This window comes from Cuculus canorus, chromosome 5, assembly GCF_017976375.1.
Source record: "Cuculus canorus isolate bCucCan1 chromosome 5, bCucCan1.pri, whole genome shotgun sequence".
NCBI lineage: Eukaryota > Metazoa > Chordata > Aves > Cuculiformes > Cuculidae > Cuculus > Cuculus canorus.
This window is the reverse complement of record NC_071405.1, coordinates 45,665,935-45,689,614: the sequence shown is the minus strand read 5'-3', so window position 1 is coordinate 45,689,614 and position 23,680 is coordinate 45,665,935. Positions and strand designations below refer to the sequence as shown.

The 23,680-nt window shown below is 38.6% G+C and overlaps 1 protein-coding gene across 3 annotated transcripts in view; it reads right to left on the bottom strand.

The window, feature by feature from the left end:
- PDHX (pyruvate dehydrogenase complex component X) overlaps nucleotides 1–23,680 on the bottom strand; it is a 56,380-nt gene that overhangs the window by 11,787 nt on the left and 20,913 nt on the right. Inside the window, exons 6-12 of one of the 3 annotated variants that reach the window (XM_054067681.1) lie at nucleotides 20,775–20,958; nucleotides 19,150–19,297; nucleotides 10,485–10,543; nucleotides 7,892–8,050; nucleotides 5,311–5,368; nucleotides 4,441–4,505; nucleotides 3,884–4,019 (exon numbers count right to left, since the gene is read on the bottom strand). In XM_054067681.1, coding sequence (XP_053923656.1) covers nucleotides 4,441–4,505; nucleotides 5,311–5,368; nucleotides 7,892–8,050; nucleotides 10,485–10,543; nucleotides 19,150–19,297; nucleotides 20,775–20,958 — 673 coding nt within the window. In that variant the 3' untranslated portion in view covers nucleotides 3,884–4,019. Of the gene's footprint in view, nucleotides 1–295; nucleotides 4,020–4,440; nucleotides 4,506–5,310; nucleotides 5,369–7,891; nucleotides 8,051–10,484; nucleotides 10,544–19,149; nucleotides 19,298–20,774; nucleotides 20,959–23,680 lie in introns of those variants that run through there. The other 2 variants (XM_054067680.1, XM_009571947.2) reach the window with 2 other exon arrangements.

The following is a 23,680-nucleotide window of genomic DNA, read 5'->3' as shown; positions in this document are numbered from 1 at the left end:
CAGAATTAAAAAAAAGTTGAAGTGTCCTTTGAAGTCCAAATACGGTTTTGTTGGAATAAAACCCATTTTTTTTAAGTATTCTATTTAAACTTACAGCATCCTTAAAAAGGTCTTTTCATATAAGGAATTCAGAGACAATATAAGGTATCAGCAATTCATAGTGAAGTGAATCAAGGCTTTCAGGGACTGATGGAAAAAGGCATTAAGCATTGCCAGCTAAGAAATTCTTTAAATGATTTAAATGACTGACACATAAATGACTTCTTACTTTAAAAAGTGATAGTCAGTACTAAAATAATCTTTATGCATACATTTTATTCTTTATATAAATCTACATCTAAATAAAAACTTCTGCAAATGAACATCTTTGAAATGTTCATCGCAGTTCTAATGAAAACATTTAGAACTATAGATATATATCCACAGTTTTGTGAAAACCTTCGTGTATTCATAAATGCTTTTGGTAAACTAGGCCACAGATTCTTTCAATGCATAGAAATTAATTTTAAATTTTAAAAAAAAATTAGTAAAAGAAAATTAGATATTGTTATCATGATACTGAAAATGCTGACAAATAAATTCTCTAAGGTTTGTTTTGGAGTTTTAGAAAGCAAATGACCTGATAAAGAATGCTCGTTACAGAATGTATTTCCTGCATACATGCATATGTATACGTTTCTCAGAAATCTTATGCATATTCTATTACTTTCTAAGGTCTAATTTTAATGTTATTATGAACTTCATAACAGTCAAAACTCTTGCTGATTTGGAGCTGGCTCCAGGTCTCTACTTGAGCTTGTGTTTGAGACAGGGAAAGGCTACAAACAGAGGTGGCTTCAGAAGACATCTCTTCATAACATAGAATCATAGAATAATAGAATCATAGAGCAGTTTGGGTGGAAGGGACCTTAAAGATCACCTAATTCCAACCCCCCGGGACATCCCACTAAAGCAGGCTGCCCAAGGCCCCACCCAACCTGGCCTTGAACACCTCCAGGGATGCGGCATCCACAACCTCCCTGGGCAACCTGTTTCACTGTCTCACCACTCCCATGGTGAAGAAACTCTTCCTAATGTCTAGTCTAAATCTGCCCCTCTCCAGTTTACACCCATTGCCTCTAGTCCTATCCCCACAAGCCTTTATGAATAGCCCCTCTCCAGCTTTCTTGTATGCCACCTTCAGGTACTGGAAGGTTGTTATAAGATCTCCTCTTAGCCTTCTCTTCTCCAGGCTGAACAAGCTCAACTCTCTCAGCGTGTCCTTGTACGGAAGGTGCTCCAGCCCTCCGATCATCTTTGTAGCCCTCCTCTGGACCCATTCCAACAGCTCCATATCCTTCTTACATTGAGAATTCCAGAACTGGACACAGTATTTCAGATGAGGTCTCATAAGAGCAGAATAGAGGCACAGAATCACTTCCCTCGACCTGCTGGCCACGTGTCTTTTGATGCAGCCCAGAATATGGTTGACCTTCTGGGTTGCGAGCGCACATCTGCAAACTTGCTGTCATCTGCAAACTTGCTGAGGGTGCACTCAATTTCACTGTCAATATCATTGATGAAGATATTAAACAGCACCGGTCCCAGTATGGACCCCCGAGGGACACCACTTGTCACAGATCTCAATCTGGACTTCAAGCCATTGACCACTACTCTCTGAATACAACCATCCAACTAAGTTTCTTAGCCCTACTGCCCACCCATCAAATCCAATTTAGAGAGAAGGATGTTGTGGGGGACTGTGTCAAAGGCTTTACAAAAGTCTAGATAGATCACATCCATCGGTTTACCCATGCCCACTGCTGCAGTTACCCCATCAAAGAAAGCCTATAGGTTAGTCATACAGGATTTGACCCTGATGAAGCCATGCCGGCTGCCATTAATCACCTCCCTGTCCTCCAAGTGCTTTAGAATAGCTTCTAAGAGGATCTGTTCCATGATTTTCCCAGGCACATAGGTGAGGCTGACAGGTCAGTAGTTCCCACGGTCATCTTTTCTACCCTTTTTAAAAATCAGCACAACTGATTCCAGTCACCAGGGACTTCTCCTGACTGTCATGACTTTTCAAAATTCATGGAGAGTGGCTTGGCAATCATATCTGCCAATTGCCTCAGGACTCTGGGATGCATCTCATCAGGTCCCATAGACTTATATATATGTTCAGGTTGCTCAGGTGTTCGCGAACCTGATCCTCCTCTACTGTGGGAGGGGTTTTACCCCCCTGGTCACCATCTTGCTGTCCCATTACCCAGGAGGGGTGAGGAGAGCAGTTATCAATGAAAACTGAGGCAAAAATGTTGTTGAGTACCTCACCCTTTCCTCATCTGTTGATACATGATCCCCATTTCCAGTCATCAGTGAGGGTATGTTCTCTTTGATCTTCCTCTTTTGATTGACACACCTGTAAACGCCCTTCTTGTTGGTCTTTACTTCCCTCGCAAAGTTCAGCTCCAGCTGCGCCTTGGCCTTCCTGACTTCATCCCTACACAAGGGGGCAGCATCTCTATACATGTCCCAGGTTCTCCGTCCCTGCTTGCACTGCCTGTGCAGTTCCTTCTTTTTCAGTTTAACCAGCAGGTCTCAACTCATCTATGCCGATCTCTTCCCTCTCCTGCCTGATTTTCTACATACAGCGACTGAATATTCTTGCAGCCTGTAGAAAGCATCCTTAAATATTTTCCAGTTCTCTTCTGCTCCCTTGTCTCGGAGGACCAGGTCCCAGAGGGTCCTACTGAGTAATTCCTTGAAGAGCTGGAAGAGCTGTCAACTAGGCCAGGAGTGGGGCTAAACCATGACAATGTTAGAAATGGATTCTGAAAAGTGAAAAGCTTTCTACTGCAGCAATAAAATTTGGTGACACATTTATCTCAGTATTGACCAGAACGCAGCTGGGCACTTTGCTCAATTATGACTTTTGCTTTTGCCACTCTATGAGTTAGATATTTAACCCTTACATAAACCATTCCATCTCAGTACAGGAAAGAAATCACTTGAGTACTGCATCCAGCTCTGGAGTCCTCAGTACCACACATGCTCCAGTGCCACCTGCTCCAGCAGGTCCGCAGAAAGGCCACAAAAATGATCAGAGGGAATGGAACACACCAACTACAAAGAAAGGCTGAGAGAGTTGAGGTTGTTTAGCCTGGAAAACAGGAAGACCTTACTAACAGTCAGTACTTAGCAGGGCCTGTTGCAATAGGACAGGGGGTAATGGTTTTAAACCAATAAAAGCATCGATTTAGACTGGATGTAAGAAAGGAATTTTTTACAATGAGTGTGGTGAAACACTGGAACAGTTTGCTCAGAGGAAACTGCAAACTTTAAAGGCCAGGTGGGACAGGGCTCTGAGTAACCTCATCTAGTTTAAGATGGCTCTGCTCACTACAGAAGGGTTGGACTAAACGACATTTAAAGGTCCCTTCCAAACCAAAGCACTCTACTACTCCTTTTAAAATTTCATAGTTTTCTGTAATTTTTCTTTTCTGAGGAGACTGACTTTTCTGGGCAAATGTTATATGCCATTATTGCGAAGTGTTTGAAGAAATGTAGTATGTCTTTTAGCTTTACAGCATAAAACCTGGACATTACAAAATACTAAATGCATGAAAATGAATAGTTTTTCATTTCAATTCAAGAAATTAAATATTTTAATATTTACTGTGAGATGGACAATTTACTCCTCTATACAGAAAAACAAACCCAAGTACATAACAGTTATCTATGCTGTCGAAACAAGAAGCAATCCTCACCAAGTTTAACACAATGCTAGTCGTATGGGATTCTCTATGTTGGCTTTCAAGGTCTCCAGAAATTTTGAAGCCAGTTCACCATCTACCACTCGACCATCACTTGAAAGAGTCACTGTTATGAGCTGATGCTGCTTAAGTTGCTCATTCCCTTCTTCATCTTCCACAATCTTGAGCTCTGGTCTTGCTCGGCCCACAGCTAGGATGCAGGCCTGTGGAGGGTTTATGACTGCAGTGAAATCATTGATGCCAAACATGCCCAGATTGGAGATACTAAATGAAACAGAAAAGAGTTGTCAGTAATGTCAAAAATTATATAACCCCTAGAAGAAATGATCTCTATTCAATGACTAGTAGAACTTAATTCTCTCCCAAGGCCAAATCCATTCAGACTCTCAAGGGCTTGATTTTTTTTTGCGCAAAAATAAAAGTCAGGTCAGTCTCGGTATGAAAAATATAAACTTCACATCAGTCTCAGGTGAAATAAATCTGTACCAAGATAATTGTTTCCCCCCAATAAAGGACATAACCTACGTCTGGCAATCAGAATCATCACATTGAGTTTCATCCTAAATGGAGCAAGCTTTTAAAAAGCAGTGCATTAACACACAGTGGAATAGTTGAGGATAAAATAGTTTGAACCCACACTGCTGTTTAATACACAGATGTATTAAACACTGCTAGAAAGTTTTACCTAAAAGATCCTCCCTGGTACTCTTCTGGTAACAGTTTTCCATCTCTTGCTTTCTTTGCTAGAGCCTAAGGAAAATGCAAGAAGAAAAAGAAGAGGAGAAAGGAAAGAAATTAAAATGCTGTAATAGACAATTTTTTTACTTCAGTAAGACATTCTCAGTACCATACAGACATTAAGAAGTCATCCGCTTTTGGATTTAGGGAAGCACATCAGCAACTGTTGTAGCTGCAATGATTTGAAAAAGAGACTAAGACACAAAACTTGACCTTCACAGCAATACTGGCTGTTCAGCAAAAGCTCTTCTCTCATCTTACAAACTTTGCACTAGTTTTTCCAGTGGAGCCGCCATTCTCCCTGGTGGTTTTAGATAAAAAAAAAATCTAGCTGATGAGACAAATCTCCTGAAGGTCCCACTTATGATGTTTCTAGATCAGAGGTTCCTTAGATGGAATCCATGGGAATCAGGCTGGGTAATACAGGAATTGTCACATAAGGAAAAAAGGACTGTGTGGACCTCAAGAGAAAAGGCACTCATTGGTGGGTTAAGAGCCAGTTATTCAGCCACCAATCTGTTCCCAGCACTCTGTGAGAACCCAACAGAAAAAGGGGTGACTAGAATCGTGTCAGATGACTTCTCAATTATTAGCAACCTTTTCATAATTAGGAATTCTTTGACTAACAGCAGAGACTGAAGTAGGAATATACTAGGTCCAAATATGAGACTAATCCTATAGCTCAGGTACCAAGACTGAGAGGGGAGAGTTATAGAGGTGGTTATAGAACATGCTGTTCTATATATGAGAGAAAGGCTCAGCTTGATTACTTAACTCAGTATGAGTGGATGTGGGTTCAAATATGATGTTTTCTTACCCCTCATGGGAAAACGTTGGCGTGCGAGACTGAACAGTGAGTCTTGCGAAAAAGAAATCTGTGACAGAAACCTATCAATTATTGTCTGGTAAAGAAATCCCAAAGATAAGTCAGCACCCAAAGGAATCCATTTGTTGTCATTAAAAGATGTGAAAGCAAAACCAATGGAAATCCTCAACAGCCTTTCAGAAAATTACCTATGGAATTGCTTTGAATGTTGGCAGCAACATACAAAGCTGTGTGTCAACTCAGAAGGGAACCATTTTGAAGGTGATAGTAGTTGATTCATTAAATAAATGGTCACAGCCTCATTTGGTTGTTTGTTTGTTTTGTGTTGGACCTCATATGCAGGATACCTAATCTACCCTACTCATACAGAATATGTTTAGTGTTTCTGTCTTGTATCATACTTGTTCCACAAGTGGAAAAGTGCATGGAAAACGTCACATTGTGACAATTGCAGCACTATGACATTTTAAGAAAAAAATAACTGTTTCCAAAAAGCCGTCAATGAAACAGACTCAGATCTGCTTCTGGGAAGACTGATAAAAGCAACACAGTCTGTTTATGTTTTCCTTCTTCTGGTAAAAATAAGCCAACTGACAGTAGTTTCCAATCATTCAATTATGTTAGGGAAATTTCAGTGAAATTAAATAGTCCCCCCCCAATACATTATCAAAATATGAAATTAATGATATATCACATTTGTAGAACTTTCTTGGAGAAGAATTATTCCATGAATCCTCTCTGTTTTCAACTCCCTCTTTAGAAATTCTATCACTGTTTTCTAGGATTCCCTGCTCTTTCTCGGAATTTACATTTTCTACTTTTCTTCTAATTTCCTAGATTACTTTCCAGGAATTGTTCTGCTTCCCAGGGATAACCTGTCAAGCACTCAATTCAATCCACCAAGAGGTAATTTGTATTGAAACCTCCCCCTGCCTTTAAACACCAGAGTCAACAGTGGAACCTATGACTGAATTGACTTGGTTTTGCTTGCATGTGGGTGGCAGGTAGAGTCATTACAAAATAAATTTCTGCAGAGATAATGAGTTGGTTAGTAGTTATAGTTGTGACCTTTCATGTTGTAATGTAACTCTGTTGGTCATGATAAACAACTGCCCTCCCTGTAAACATTTCTAAGTATCTTTCAGGCAAGGCTTCTGAAAGGCCATGGTACTTTAACAACTGCAATAAATTCAGCTTAGAAACAAACACCAAAAAGCTATAGAGAATCTCATTCTAATTAATTGCCCACTAAATAATTCAAACTTACACTTTTTTAAAAAAACCCTCTAACTTAATTTCATAAGAGTGTCAAAAGGATACAATGAATTTTGGTTTAGGCTTTTATTCACCTCTGAATAATTAGTGAACCAGAAGCCATGTGAACAGGATTCACAAAATGGGTCAATATGAGCAAAATGTATACATGCAATGTCATTATTTGAATGACAAAAATATGGTCCTAGGATGTACGTGATCTGGAAAGAAGTTAGAATTAACATGTAGAAGAAAGGGACATATAAGCAATCTATAGAAAGAAAGCTTTTCTTGTCAATCTATCACTAGTCACAGAATAACATAATCTCAGCTGACTTTCCCCCTTGGCTAGCTATTATATTAGCCAAAGGATTTGTTCTCACAATACGTTCAACATGCACTAAGCAATATAGACTCAAAAAATCTTAAAAACATCCAATTATGAATGTTTTGTGGCATGACATCTTTTTTCTGCTACAAACATGTTGTTTTTTTCCCCTATGACAACACAGACTATTATGATTTCTGTATTTTTTTGAGAAAAGACAAAAATTTACATAGTGCAACTTGTGTCTAGTTCTGGGACAGTTTTATGCCCTAACAGCTACTTCCACTGCACTCCTCAGATACTGCAGGCTTTTGATTAGCATTCATTAAATGATAAAAAAAAGCCTGTGTTGGGGCATTTCACCACTCGTTATATTTTTACCTGCTACAAAATACTACTTCTGTGGCTGGTAACCGCCACAGATTGAAGTCACTCTATTGCGCATCTGGTCTATGCAAAACACTGCTCATGAGTCTGAGGAGTTTAATGTTACCGTGTGGGTGATATTCTCAACTGAACTGCATATCGAAAAAACCAGAGACAGAAATAAGTGCCACAATACAACAGCACAGAGAATAAGACAAGTAGCCACTACCTAATTTCTGGGAAAGCGGCCAAGAAACCCTCCCCCCAAGCCAAAAGCTCAATCCCAAAGACCAGAAATACTGAATAAATTAACATTATCTAGCTTTCTTATAAGGATTATAGAAATATAGTCCTATCAAATTGCAGAAGCCTGTACAGGTTTATTTTTCAAACAGTCTAGCCAGCATTCAACCAAATAACATGATGGCGAAGTTGTTGTTAATTAAAAATTAACAGAGTTGTAAAATTAATAGTAGTTCCGAAGTCTAAGGAATGCTGAAACTGCTTTAGCTCCATTTTGAAATTGCCTTTGTTATTACTGATGTATATTTCGGTCATGTTACATTGCTATAAAATGTTATATAACTACTGTATTCCTCACCTGCCATACGTTTAAAGACCTACCTTTGCAGAAGCAGCAATTTCCTTTATTCCCTTGACAGCAACATCTTTTATGATTGGTGTGATGAGACCTCGGTCTGTTGCTACAGCAACGGAAATGTCAATGGACTGTAGCTGCCTGCAGACTTCTCCATCCCAGGTTACATTCACATCTGGCATTTGCTAGAGACAGAGACATAGTAAAAAAAAGACAGCTGTTAAAAGAACAATGGTGCAATCAATTATCAAGAAAAAGGAAAATCCTTAAAGACACATATCTATCTACAGGCATTCAGCAAATTAACTAGTACATTACAGACTGCTGTCTGTAAATGAAGGCAAAGAACAGGTAACACCCTTCATGAGGACTGCTACAAGCAAGAAAACAACAACAGCAGCAACAAAAAAAAAAATCACGGGGGGGGTGTCTAGGACTAGATATACATGATTAGCTTGCATTTATTTTGTTCTTCAAAAAGCATGAACATATGCTCCAGGAAACAAAAATGCAAGGCAGCCAGAAGGTTTTTTGGTGGTGCTGGAAAAAATTAACAGAAGTCTACAAATTGCTTCAGGAGTCACTGATACCATTTTACAGATGCCCAGCATGCAAAGCTATAGAGCAGTGTCATTTCTCCGCCAAAACAAACCACAGGAAATTGACTTAAAAAGCATGGAAATTGAGATCCTACTATATCCATGCATTGTTTTCCACATCCCATTATCTCCCTTGACTTGTCTTTTTTAGTGTACAAGAGTGTGACACACTGTTTTGCTTAGAATGACCCAAACATTTTCATCTGGGTCAGCTAGAGTGTTCTAAACATTATCTTCCACAGTTTGGTTGCTGTGGCAATGGGAACTGCACCTGAGAATGAAGCATGACCAAAGCTGGGCTTCGTTCCCGGAACTGAGTTCCCCAAAATCAGCCAATCAGAGCAGAGGAAAAGCTGTACTTGCCCAATCCATGAATGCCGTTGCCTAGCATTTTGGGTCTAAATAATACAAAGGCCTCTCATGGGCCTCCAGAACCCCCTGCCTGACATCCACAGACAGAGACCACACCTCCTCTTGACTCCAATGTTAACAAGGAGATGCCTCCTCTCACCTCCAACACTAATGTGAAAGAAGGGGCATAGGACAGCGCAGCATAAAAGATTTCTCGATAGTCAACAGGACATGTGTGCCCACTACATTGAGGACTTTGACAACAGAATAAAATCGCAGAGGACCATTTCTGGAATGCATACTGGTGACCTATTTCTTTCTCTGCCCCTTTCTTTCTTTCTTTTCCTTCTTTCACCTTTTCTTTCTCTTTTATGTTTCTTTGCCCCTGCAAACGAAGTCTTATTTTCCAGTAGTCACAGTCATAGCCCAAAATAGTAGAAACAGCAAATAAAATCAATTACTGAAAAGGATTGAGGATTGCTGGTGTCATTATCATCTTAACTTGAATCAAATGGAATTTACAAACCTATTAGAACCTTGTAAAGGGATCTGACAAAGAGAAAACCACTAAACCTTATCTTTCATTCCTCTGCTTGTCCTCTCTGTTCCTTTTACCAGCTCTCTGGTGCAGAGATTTGCTATCCCCATGCTGCAGCTAGCAGTTCACAGCCATTTCTGGTGAACCTTGCATAAGGTCTCACTGGGCCACAAAAAGAAGCTACATTCACCTCTAGTAAATTCATAGCAAACATATCTTGCTCCTCGTTCTGCTTCTACTATAGAATAATTTGGGAAGATTTTTCCAGTCTATCCAATGCCCAGAATTTTTCTCAAGAACTTGCTTATCAAGATACCTACAATCCTATCTATTTTCCATCAAAATCTAAAGCTCTTGCAATAATAATATTTAATTTAATATTTACATAAAGTTTGGCTAGAATTTACTGAAGTCCATTTCAGTGCAGTATGCTCTCTTAGATCCACACTTTCATGTTACTCATATTAAATTCTTCCTTCATCTTTTGAATAGTTAAAAAAATTCTTACAAATAAGAAAAATGGCTCTCACTCCTTTTCTGATGTTTTATATTATTGTGAAGTAATGTAACTAGCCTGGTTCCTGTTCCGATTGTTTCATTTTGTCTGTAGCTTTTAGAACCCACTGCTCAAATGATGCATTATCAGAAAAGTTTAGCTTTTCTAGGCATTTATCATAGCTAGAAGGTGCGATCACTGTACAATGAAGAAGGAAAAGGTAACAAAGCAATAGTAATACCAAGCTACATGAACATCTGCATTAATTCATTGTCACATGTATGTATATTTCATTGATGATGACAGCAAGCTCTGTAGGATATTCTGAGGATCACACGTGTGTCCCCTTTTCTACATGTATCTTGCCAGTTGCTTTAGTCTGCTGACTAATCTACTGTTATGTGCAGGTCATAACTGTAGTAAGTAGATCTTTACTAAGAAGTTATCATTTTTTACAGTCCACAGCATAGCATGTAAAGAATTTTACCTGGTGAGCTTAAAAACAACTGATGATAAGTAATTGAAAGCTTTGCTATGATTGCATTCATTTCTCCACACAGGCTCACAAAATACTTCTTGTGTCTCCTTGGCAGTTTACTATAGAACATGATTTTTAAAGTCAATCATTCACTTACCTTCAGAGTAACTGCAGTTGCCTTGATAATAAAATCATTCACAGATACTTTAATGTCATCTGCAAAAAAAACCAAAACAGCAATCACTCCTCATGAGATTTGTTTATCAGCATCTGTGTGATGCAAGATTCCAGTGATACAGCAGATTTGCTTCTCTGAAACATTGCCAGAAAGCAACTCATCTTCAAACTACCATTATAATAGCAAGAAAACTTTTCTGCTTCTTGGGATAAAAGGAGTATCATCAAGAGAAAGTCTCCTGAGCAGAGACATTCTTGCTACCTGTTACTGGAATGTCAAAAACTGCAAACTTGAGTTTTACTAGTCATTCTTACAAGTAGCAGCCCATATGTTTTTTTATACTTTACATATTTACTGTCTATGTAGAACATCAGTCCAACTAAATCTTCTAATTTTAGGATGCTCAAATACATTTCAAGTTGCAGATATCCTGAAAAAGTCATGTGAAAGACTACTCGGGCTCATCATTTCCATGAAAACAACAGGTTCACTCTAATTCTTTTCAATTACCAGTAAAGCTTCAAAAGAAAAATAAGGTTTATATTTACAAGTCATATTGATTAAAATACTGTTTCAATTATGTATAAAAAATAACATAAAAAACCCACAACATTTTAAAAATGCATGATACATTTTTATCTAGGCTGTCATTTAAGGTTTCTCTAAGACCTTGCACAGCTACTGTAATTTGACAGAACTACACTTCAGGGGGACCACTCTCTGGAAGAGACCTCAAAAACTGACTGTGGAATCAAAAAATTCACTCTCTCAGCTCCACAACTACTTATATTGAAAGACCCCCAAGCTGACATATTTTCTTCCTTTAGTATTATTTCCTCCTCGTTCTTATTTTCAAGAAAAACAGCCCTTCGATTAACAACAATATATTGCAGCAACACATATTTCCTTCTCTGTCAATTTTTAAAATTTTCTTCCTTGGATCAGGTTCTTCATCCTTTCAGAAGATTTGTTAAACATAGCCCTACCCATTGCCTAGAAAACTTTAACTTAAAAAAGTCTTATTCTTTCATGACTGTGGCAGGAACACCTGTCCCCAAGAGGACTTCAGCCTCAGGCATGGTGCAGGTGATATGTGACTTGAGTTACATACTCCACCTCGATGCTGCCTCAGAGACTACTCCAGCCAATGAGTGTCATTGTGACCATGTATGACCATGAGCCCCAATCCAGCTTGGGCATAGATGGAGCTCCCTCACCACTAGAAACCATTCTGAGTCCTCCTGAAGCAGTGGGCCTGGGACATGACATCCTCCCCACTGTAGGGACCCCTAGCATGGTCATCTCCTCAAGACTGAGTGACTTCACTTTAACAAGTGAGTTAAGGTGCTATAAAATCCTCTCTCTGAAACCGTAAGTAAAAGCTTTTAGGCGACTGTTCTAGTAATGCTCTCACCACTTAGCAATTTTTAACCATTTTTTTAACTAAGTATGGGCCAAGTCCTGTGACAGACCAACCCCTGAACTGCACAGACACCCTGGTTTTGAAATAAATTGTTATTACTTATTGTTCCATCTCCACGAGTCAGTGATTCTTGGTTCCGTGACAGTGAATTTTCAAAGTCACTATCATTGTTTGCTTCGAAAGTAGTAAATGATCGATAATAACTAAAGTCTCAAAACTGACAGACACACTGAAGGTAATTTAGATTCTAAATGACAGAGCTTTCATTAACATTACTATCACATGCAACATCTTAAAAAGCTGTTCAGTAAAAAGTTATGACTCAAGTTGAATGGATGTGCAATACCTGATGATTAACAGTGTTTTGCTTTTTACAGCCTAATGATCCCTGTGATTTGGAGCAGTTTTCTTGACTAGTGTTCAGACCCCTCTAACTGGCTTGTACAAGTCTGACAATAGCTGCGGCCTGATTCTGTAAACAAGTCTCTAGGTTCAACAGACTTCAGTTAAATCTTAGAACATGCAGCATCTTTTAGAACTGGACCTAATTTGTGCAGATTGCATGAAGTCACAGCACTGTCAGCATGTCTCAGTTTAGACCTAGCCTGGCTTGACTGGCAGCTAAATGTGAGCAGTTGTGGTAGTCCCCATTCTCTTCCTGCAGGGGAGGGGAAAGGGAAATCAGAGAGACTTGTGGGGTTGGAAACTAAAACAGCTTTAATGAAACAATAATAGTAAAGAAAATACTATTAATAAGAAAATAATAAAATATATATGCAAATATACAAGATCGCACTTCCCTGCCCTGTGACTACATCACCAGTGATGTTGCAAAAGTAAGGCACAGGGAAAAGGTCCCTGCTGGACTTGGCAGGAGGAGGGAACAGGACTTAAGAACTGAATTCAGGAATGCACAGATCTGGGATCAGAGGCAAAAGGACAGACAAGGTAAGACAGACAAGGTCCTTATTGGATGCTGGTCATCAAAGAAGAGTGGTTGACACTCATGATCCCTCAATTTTATACAGAGTATGACATATATAGAATGGAATACTCTGTTAGTCAGTTTTGGGTCACCTGTCCTGTCTGCTTCTCGCTGCAGGTGTGACCTTTTTTGCTCCTTTCACTTAGAACATTCCACAAGCTCAAGGATGGCCATGGTTTCCACAGAAAGACGTATAAGCGATAGCCTTTCTGCATACCAATGCCTGCCCTATGTTATCACTTCTAGAGAGCAACACTGTCTGAAAAACATGCAGTTAACTTTCAGAAAACAAAGCTACTTAGATAAGGTTTGGCTGAAAAGTTTTAAAATTCATTCCACTTTAGCTCAAACTAGAACATCACAATAGGTGTCTGTCCCCAGCTTTCATGCTATTGTATAAATGCTTAATAAAGGAGGAGAAAACACTTGGTTTCTCGATCAGTAACAGTAAAACTATCTTGCTACGCTCCACTGAGTGCAGAGTTCACATGGCTTCAGAAAACTATCATTTGAATCTGAACCTATAAGCTTTGAAACCATGACAGCAATGATGAAATTTAGAACAAAATTTGAAGTGTCACAAATCACTGTCTTAGACCTAGAAATATTCTCTTTTCATTACTGTCCTAACATCTAAGACAGCATACAATATTAATTGTATTAATTGAACAACACCAAACAGAATCCATGTGAGAATATTTATGTACCTACAGCTGTCTACACAAGAGGAATTCCCAGAAATGTCTTTAGAAACAATCTTTTGTCTTTTTTTTTTTTAAAAAAATAAGTATAGTAGGAAAAAAAAAGTACCATTTCTCCTTATTATACAATAACGGGCCTTCAGAATTTTTTACCCAAGTAACAGACTTAGTGCCAGGCTATATATGCATGCATATCTCCTTCAGCAAACAGTACTTCATTATTTGCTCATGCAGCCTGAACAGTGTGGAAAATGGGATTTCATAAAATGCAGTGAATGATGAATGAAAATTAAATTTGTAAGTGGCAGATATTAATCTGTGTGCCTAGAATAGTGTACAGGCTTCATAGGTTTGAAAAGTCAGGTTTTGTAAGCAAAGAAATGATTCTTTCATCAGCATAATTAGCCAAGTCTATCAGAAGAAAAAGTAACCAGTATTTTCCCAATTTGATTTAAAAAAATCTCTCCTCTAAAAGAATGAAAATTAATTTTAAAAGCTATGTCCAATTCATTTGGCTGCATCTGGTTAAGCAGACATCAACCAATCTCAACCAATTTCCAGCAGATAAACCGTAACAGATGTCATGTCAGTTTAGGCAGAGATAAGATATTGTCAACTCAATAAACAACACTGCTAATCTCAGACACTAGAAATAAATATTATTCTTACTGAAGAATATTCCATGTTTTATAGAAATTTAAGACCAGAAGAATCATTTACAGATACTGTGGTCAATCATACTACATGATCTTGACTAAGTTATCAAGTTCTGTCTTAAACAAGATAGATTTCCTGAAGGCTACTCTTCCTGTACAGCCGCAATGCATTAGAATTAGATAGAGACCCATAAACAAGCTCCCTACCTTGTAACATCTCCTTAATTGTGCTTTTATAACTGTTTTACAGGTCTGATGTCAAAATGCTTCACTGGATTGGAACAGCATAAAGTAACTCATGTTTTGGTGTCAGAGGGAATGAAGACGCAGAAACATGCAGCGCAGATGTTCAAATGTTTAATCCAGCTTTTCTGTGAAGAAAATTATCTCGTAACATTTATAACCTCTACAAATAGCTTAGGAGATAAGTGAAGATGAAGGCTGTGACTGAAAAAGGACAGTGAATTCATTAAATTTTCCCACAGCGTACCAGACTGAGATATGACCTCATTGAGAAAAATAGTAGTATAGTGCAAGCGCTTTACAATTCTCTTTCTGATCTTATTTCATTACAGTCCTTAGATTGTTGTTCAAGATGTGTATTTAATGGAAAACAGCCTTATAAGTGTGATGGAAAAAACCCCAACATTACAAACCAAAGTTTTCCCTATGCTTAAATATCACCTCGTCAAAAGATAAAATTTTTAGGAAATCCTCTAACTTAAGGTGAGTTACAGAAGAGCAAGAAGGACTAGATTAATATGAGTCTGACCTATTCAGCTGTAAATCATGCTGGATCAAATTAACTTACAGGTGTCAAAGCTTTATGAAAATTTTTTTCCATATTTCTGACACTGATATTTATAAATAGATTGCACTGTGTTGGTGTCGTCTTTGCTGAAGGGCAAGCCAGCTAATGAAAAAAAAAAAGAAAGCAAGTTTGCAGATCACACAGAATCACACACAGAATCACAAGGTTGGAAAGGACCCATTGGATCATCGAGTCCAACCATTCCTAACACTCCCTAAACCATGTCCCTAAGCACTTCATCTACCCGTTCCTTAAACACCTCCAGGGAAGGCGACTCGACCACCTCCCTGGGCAGCCTGTTCCAGTGCCTAATGACTCTTACTGTGAAGAATTTTTTTCTGATATCCAACCTGAACCTCCCCTGACAGAGCTTCAGGCCATTCCCTCTTGTCCTGTCCCCTGTCACTTGGGAGAAGAGGCCAGCTCCCTCCGCTCCACAACCTCCTTTCAGGTAGTTGTAGAGAGTAATAAGGTCTCCCCTCAGCCTCCTCTTCTCCAGGCTAAACAACCACAGCTCTCTCAGCCACTCCTCGTAAGACTTGTTCTCCAGCCCCCTCACCAGCTTTGTTGCTCTTCTCTGTACACGCTCCAGAGCCTCAACATCCTTCTTGTGGTGAGGGGTCCAGAACTGAACACAGTATTCAAGGTGCGGTCTCACCAGTGCTGAGTACAGAGGGAGAATAACCTCCCTGGACCTGCTGGTGACCCCATTTCTGATACAAGCCAAGATGCCATTGGCCTTCTTGGCCACCTGGGCACACTGCTGGCTCATGTTCAGTCGGCTGTCAACCAGCACCCCCAGGTTCTTCTCTTCCGTGCAGCTCTCCAGCCATTCTTCCCCCAGTCTGTAGCACTGCATAGGGTTGTTGTGCCCCAAGTGCAGGACCCGGCATTTGGCCTTGTTAAACCTCATGCCATTGGTCTCGGCCCAGCAGTCCAGCCTGTTCAGATCCCTTTGCAGAGCCTCCCTACCCTCCAGCAGATCGACACTTCCTCCCAGCTTAGTGTCATCTGCAAACTTGCTGAGGATGCACTCAATGCCTTCATCCAGGTCATTGATAAAGACATTGAACAGGGCTGGACCCAGTACTGAGCCCTGAGGAACTCCACTTGTGACTGGCCTCCAGCTGGAGTTAACTCCATTGACCACCACTCTCTGAGCCCGGCCATCCAACCAGTTTTCAACCGAGGAGAGTGTGCACCTGTCCAGGCCAGAGGCTGACAGTTTCTGAAGCAGAATGCTGTGAGAAACTGTGTCAAAGGCTTTACTGAAGTCCAAGAAGACTACATCCACAGCCTTTCCCCCATCCAGTAGTCGAGATGACACTAAGCTGGGAGGAAATGTCAATCTGCTTGAGGGTAGGGAGGCTCTCCAAAGGGATCAGTCCAGCCTGCTGGGCAGAGACCAATGGCATGAGGTTTAACAAGGCCAAATGCCAGGTCCTGCACTTGGGGCACAACAACCCTATGCAGTGTTACAGACTAGTTAAGAGTGGCGAGAAAGCTGCCTGGAGGAGAAGGACGTGGGGGTGTTGATTGACAGTGACTGAACACGAGCCAGCAGTGTGCCCAGGTGGCCAAGAAGGCCAATGGTATGTTGGCTTGTATCAGAAATGGGGTCACCAGCAGGTCCAGGGAGGTTATTCTGCCCCTGTACTCAGCGCTGGCGAGACCGCACCTCGAATACTGTGTTCAGCCTGGGCCCCTCGCTACAAGAAGGATGTTGAGGCTCTGGAACGTGTCCAGAGAAGAGCAATGAAGCTGGTGAGGGGGCTGGAGAACAAGTCTTATGAGGAGCAGCTGAGGGAAGTGGGGTTGTTTAGCCTGGAGAAGAGGAGGCTGAGGGGAGACCTTATTGCTCTCTACAACTACCTGTTAGAAGGTTGTAGAGAGGAGGGTGCTGGCCTCTTCTCCCAAGTAACAGGGAACAGGACAAGGTGGAATGGCCTCAAGCTGCGCCAGCAGAGGTTCAGATTGGATATATAGAGAAAAAATTTTCACAGAAAGGTTTATCGAGCACTGGAACAGGCTGCCCAGGGAGGTGGTTGAGTCACCATCCCTGGAGGTATTTAAAAGACAGGTAGATGAGGTGCTCAGGGACATGGTCTAGTGGCAGATATGAATGATCCAAGAGGTCTCTTCCAACGTGGTGATTCTATGATTACATGAATACTTCCTAAACTGACTCCACAGGTTTCGGTTCATGAACTATGAAGTTAGAGCCAATTCCTGCAGGCAACAATAAAATTAGAACGTTGACCAAACATTTCTAAATACAATAAAATTCATTTAAATTACTATAATGTTAAAGTAATAAAAATTTCCATTTAATTTTTTATTTAATTAGGTAGAAATACTTAAACAAAAAGACACTAAGCAAACAATATTTTTGTGATATTTTGCAGGAAAATGAAGCACCTGCCCGAAGAGCATTCTAGTAAGAAATCCTCCTTTTCTTAAATGCATGCCATACAGACTCTGTTGAACTTAGATTTGGGAAAGAAAATTCTAGTCTGCAAAGCTAATTTTGAAACTATTAAACCATCCTTTTGCAAAAGACACTCAGCTGTTTTTAGCAAAAGCAAAGCCATCTTTGTTTATGACCTTAAACTTCAAGAACTTTTTCTAAATAAATCACTCCCGTGAATATAAGCTGAGACAAAAAGGGAAAATTTAATTTCTTCATCTTGTACATAAACATTTGCGTATAAATAAGACACAGTGGTCCCATTATGAAAATTGGGATGTACACATATATGAGGTCTAACACACAAAACCTCAATACTGTGCCTGTAATTCTCTTAACATATTATGAAAATCAATACAATCACCTTCAAAATAGTTCCCCTTCTCAGTTGACACACAGTTGCTTACAATGTGCTCAACATTCAAAGCAATTCTGCAGATCATTTTCTGCAAGGTTGTTAAGGATTCTTGTCATTTTGCTTTCACATCTTCTACTGACAAAACCGGGTTTGCTTAAGCAACAATTTGATTTTTGGGAAGAGGTAGTTATTTGCTAAAACCTTCATCACAGATAAAGCACTGTGGGCTGGCATCTTGTTTTGATGTTAACTCACTGTCCACTCTTCCACACTGACATTTTCTGATCAAGGGTAAGAAAACGTCTGTTTTCTTTCTTTCTTTCATGTTCGAACACATGTCCACCAGTCATACTGATTTACGTGATTGAGTTGAGCCTTGTCTCCCTGTGACATGTTAGAACATGTTCAATAACCATCTCCTTGCTCCTCTCTTCCCATTTTTGGTTTCCGAGCTATGGGGTCATTCTCAGGGTTTTCTTGTGTCGGATATCATATACTGAGTTTTACGCCTTTTAATCCAATTCTCAAAGTATATCTTGAAATAATCCAATTTTCTTTGGGACAGATTTCTATTCCAACAACTTAATATAGCTTTAAGCATACATGTAAGTTTCATTGAAAGAATCCAGCTTCCTGCACATTAACTTTGCACATTAACCATTACTTTGCCTTCAAGAAGCATCTACCATGCACTGGGTGGCATTTGCTAAAAAACTCTCTTTCTTTCCTCACCATGAATAAAGCCATTCTGATCCAGAATTTGAAAGGCTGCATTAGCTTTCCTTTTCCAGTAAATTAAAAAGTTACCGCTCTCTAAATTTTTACCACAAAACTAAATTTTAACATTATACCTAGAAGGAGAGCACTTGAATGCAATTTAAATTGAAACTTCCTCTAATATTTTCATATGAATAATCTGAGATTTGAACCATCAAAAACCTAAATATTGCTGCATCTGGATGGAAAGGAAAAAAACTACTTTGCAATGTACAGCACTGTATTAAACAGTTAAAAAGTTGTCTACAGAGTGTTGTGTTTGTTAGCAAAATATCAAGACACAGGAAACAGAGGTGCAAGTTGTCCAATTCAATAATTCACACGTCTACAGCTTGAGTCCAATATACAGAATATCAAAACAGATTAACTGAATGCACAGTGTTCTGTCTATATGAAAATCTAGTCCTCCTGGGCAAGATTTTATATAAACAACCACATGTAATAGTAAATCAGTTCATTTACTAACCTTTGGCCAATTCTTTTCTTAATTTCAAAATAGCATCAATGTCACAGTCAGCAGCAGCATATGCATGAGGTATAGTAGTTTTAGACTCTGTTAATCTCTTAGCAATAACTCTTCGGATGTTGCTGGCTGGGATTTCTGTGAATGTGCCCTGAAATAAATAATTTGCTGGATATTAAACATCAATAGTGCAAACATACCCCTTCTTTGCTGAAACAGGACTCCAGCATTGATGTGTTATCATCAGTGACTCCTGCTCACTTCAAACATCCCCTAGATAACAAAAAGTGATATATTCCAACTACTGAAATGAATACAATTGAGACCACTGAGCGTTCTAGTCTATTCCACTTAACCTGGATCAACATAACAGATTTTGTAGAAGGTAGTTTCACTTTACAGTATAGAATAAATCCTACTATTCTAGCAAACTGCTTATAAAAAAATTCCAAATAGCCAGGTATTAATTCTCAGCTCAGCATATAAGCACTGCTTCATCTGCCAGACGTGGCACATTGCTCAGAGTATACTTTGTTCCATTAAAATGATAATAGTCATTACAATAAGTCAGCTACTGCTTTTTCAGGCTTTATTGTGTATCTTTTTCCCCCCAACTTTTTCATAAAAGCAAGTTAGCTGTCAAGAAATTTTTTGAAATATCAGTGACTACAGAAGGCAAGAAAACAGTGATTCTGTAGAACATTTTGTATATCTAATCTCTAGCATGTGTATTACATACTGAGTCATACTCAACACAAAACAAATAGCAATATGTATGTTCTGTTGTAATCATAGAAACATTTTTTTCCTGTAATCGAAAAATATTTAAAGTCTGCACTTTCTGTGCTTTGTTTGGTGCTTTCTATAGTGCAAAAGCAGTAGCATTATATGAATTGTAGCTACGTTGTAGACATCCGCCTGTGAAGATACTTAAAATTTAATTCTAGAACAAGAAAGGTGTTTCCCCGTTTTTCACAAAAAAGATTTTCTGTTTCTCCTAATGTGCATTTTGACACAGGCATTTATTCTTTAAAAAACTGATTTCTGTTATTTAACATTTTAAAACCATATGCAAACTGAATTTAGGTGCTAGTTTGCAAAATTACTTTTCAAAGAAACCACTAAACCTATTCCTTTCTCACTTCTTGACAACTTATTAATGGACATTTCAATATAGTTATATTTCAGGAAAGCAAACAAATGAAGTACAGTAAAAATAAATCAGGATTGAAGTTTCTTCAGGTCTGGAAATACACCCTAACATACTGATCTTACAGGGATTGAAGGACTTGTATTTTTGATTTCCAAACTACTGGCATCATCTCCTTTGGGGACTGAAGTAAATCTCATGCCTCTCTGACTTTCTACTTCCCGAAGTCTGCAATGTAAATTTTTTCATGGCTTCAAATTGGCAAGCAATGTACACAGCATAATTTCGAGAGCTCTGCAGTTTGAATTACACTGCTTTAGAATCATTCAAACATTCTAAAAACTGCACATGACCGGGCTTGGCATCTGAGTGGCCTTAGTTCCTTCACCCTTCCAGTTCTGCAAATCTCATAAAGCTACTTAAGTAGCCATGGCAGTATTTAACTGTAGCAACATTGAGGACTTATCAGAGACACTACCTCTGCAGGAGGTTGTCCTGGTGTAGAAACTGGTGGAACTGCTGGCCTTGGATAAGCAGAAGTCACAGCTGTTGTTTGCAAAGCAGAAGGCACCACAGTAGGCTGAGGAGGAGCTGGAGAAGCCACAGGTTTCAATTCACTGGGTTTGCTCTTCTGCTTCTCTTGCAGAAGTTTGAGAGCATCCCTGGTGATTAAAAACAGTGAAATACGGACAACAAAAACTATGTAAAAAATTACTATTATTCCATCACTTATTTTAATTAGCCACTTCTGTCATTTAAATTTCTCTTGTCCAACTGAAAATTAAGAAGGCGGTTATTACTAACTGAATGACTTTTGTGTTTCTCTTGTTGTACCTTTTAGGTAAATTCTCATTAACTTCTGTGAATAAAAGGGTTTGAATATGCAGTAGCAGAAAACATTTATTTTAGAGAAGCATAACATTCATCACAGTGTAGAAAGTAATTTTGAGTTGCGCTAACAATGCTTCTAAATAAGACAGAGTGCACTTACTCGGGCTATAAAGCCTCAATTAAAACTGTTTCACCCGTTATATTTGTTATCATTTGAATTTAATGTAATTAATTAGTGCTCACAGAAAATTGAGAAGTACATTCATCATTAATTTCTCCCTACCTTTAATGTACATATGCAAAACCACGTCTAGATAGTATACAAACCCATACTTCATAAGCAATTTGAAGCACCACACTGAAGAACCAGAACCAAAAAACAAGTAACATGTAACAGTCCCAGGTGTAGCTGAACCTTGTCTACTCTATAAGCATTCTCCCAGGGTCTTTATAATGACATAACTACCAGCACAAAACTTCCCTTTTGTGGGCACACTATGACAGACACAACTCCCATATTTAAGCTATAATACTACATCTACTCAAGGTGCATTGTATGTATAAAGCAACATGCTAAAGGTTAGCACCTACAAGGCTAAACAGAACAGACTGCATTTATGCCACCACTGCTAGACGTGACAAGTAAGATACAGTAAAATTTCTGGTTTGCATTTGTAAACGCTCCTATACCAGCAATAGGTTAGAAGAGCTTTGTAAGTTTATGCAATAAAACTTCATGTGCAGAAGCTGGCAGACAAAATAAAAATAAGTGTAAAAATGAGACTAACAACCATACCATGGATTTGAAACATAGGCCATAAACACTAAACAAAGCTATCTAATTTCATTAGATTACTACTTGAACGAGTCTATTCTTGAGTGACAGTCAATAGTTTGTGTTATTAAGTTTGTGTAGAAAGGACAAAATATCAGAACATCACGCATTCTAATTTCTTCCTAGCTTCAGAACGAAAACTTGAAAACTGAAAAGTTCTGTATGTTCTAAATAATACCTTTTACTGATTGCTGACTTGCTTTAATTTATCTTTAGCTTCAATACATACTTCAGAAAATGATATCTTTTTTTTTTTTTTAAAAAAAAGACCGAGCTCAGGATGTAAAGTTGTCATTAGTAAAGTTTTTACTTATTTTCCTGAAGCAGCATGTTAGCTGAAATATCTTTTAAAAATAAGAGTTCGGTATTTAACATAACTATTACATTGGGGAAAACAATTAAGATTAACATATTAGAAGCTACCAAAAATAACTTAAGGGTTTTAACTTGGCAGTCCTAAGACAGGTCATCTGAGTGCAGCTGACAAATTACATGCAGCACTAAGTCTGCACTCAATAAATACATACACAAGAAATGACTCTCTAGAAAACACCTTGTGCCTTCTTTGCAAGCTGAAAATGCTAATACCTGAGCAGCTCTGAGATCCCAAATTACAGTAACTTAGTGACAGCTGGTAGGATAGTAGATGAGATGAACACGGCCTCAAAAAACATAATTATTATATTATTGGTAACTAGCTCCCTCCCACCCTCCTTCGCCTTTTAAAATAAATTCATAAATCCCTAGATCACTAGTAAATAGGTTGAAAAAGGGCAGAAGTAGTCTGATACAATCAACAATTTTAACATGGCTCCCCCAAACACAGTATGTGAGATAATGACTAGGAACACAGTGCAATCTGACAGTAGTTTTGAGTTACTTTGTACAGGCACATCAATTTTCTGATATTGCTTAAAACCAAAACCAAGCTGCCAGTCTATAAAAAAAAAAGCAAGCGGGTAGAAGAAAACAGTAATTCAGCCTTGCACAGATATATGAGAGAAATGAAGTATCATCCTACTAAGGGAGTAGATTATGATAGACAGCTATTAAGTGAAAGCTCCTATTGCTATTAGAAGTTTTAGAGTGAATTGAATTTAAAGACAGAAACAGGAGGGAAAGACTCTTGCTTGTGTATGTAACTCAGTATCTTTCTTTGTCTTGTAATCTGGTAAGCATGAGCCCTATTCAATTAGGAAATTCAGAGTGTAAAAGTGAAAGTGAATTTGCAACACTCCCTCAAAGGATAAAATCACTAGTCTACTTGGAAAAGAAAACAGGAGTCACTCTGCTATAAAGCATATTTTAACAGCAACTTCAGGTTAGCAAAAGAAATATATCATAAATATTTCTGTAGCAACTCTCTACAAAATTCTGCAAATATTTTATTTCAAACTGCACATAATAGCAAAGCCAGTAGGCATCCAAAAATTTAACAATTTTAAAAGAATGCTTAAAAAAACCCAGACAATCTGTATCTTAAAATGACATTTCAGAGTCAAATATTCTGTAGAGAAGAAAGCAGTTTTGAAAAAAAAGATTTTGTTAAATAATTCTCATAGCTACAGAAAAGTCAACTACATCTCCTTGACAACTAGGGAATGTTAATTAGGTAGCTCAAAGTCCTAGAGGGTTTCCACTTGCCATAGCCCAGCAACACAGCACAAACTATGATTACGCTTATAGATTTAAGAAAGAAAACATACTATCTCTGAGAA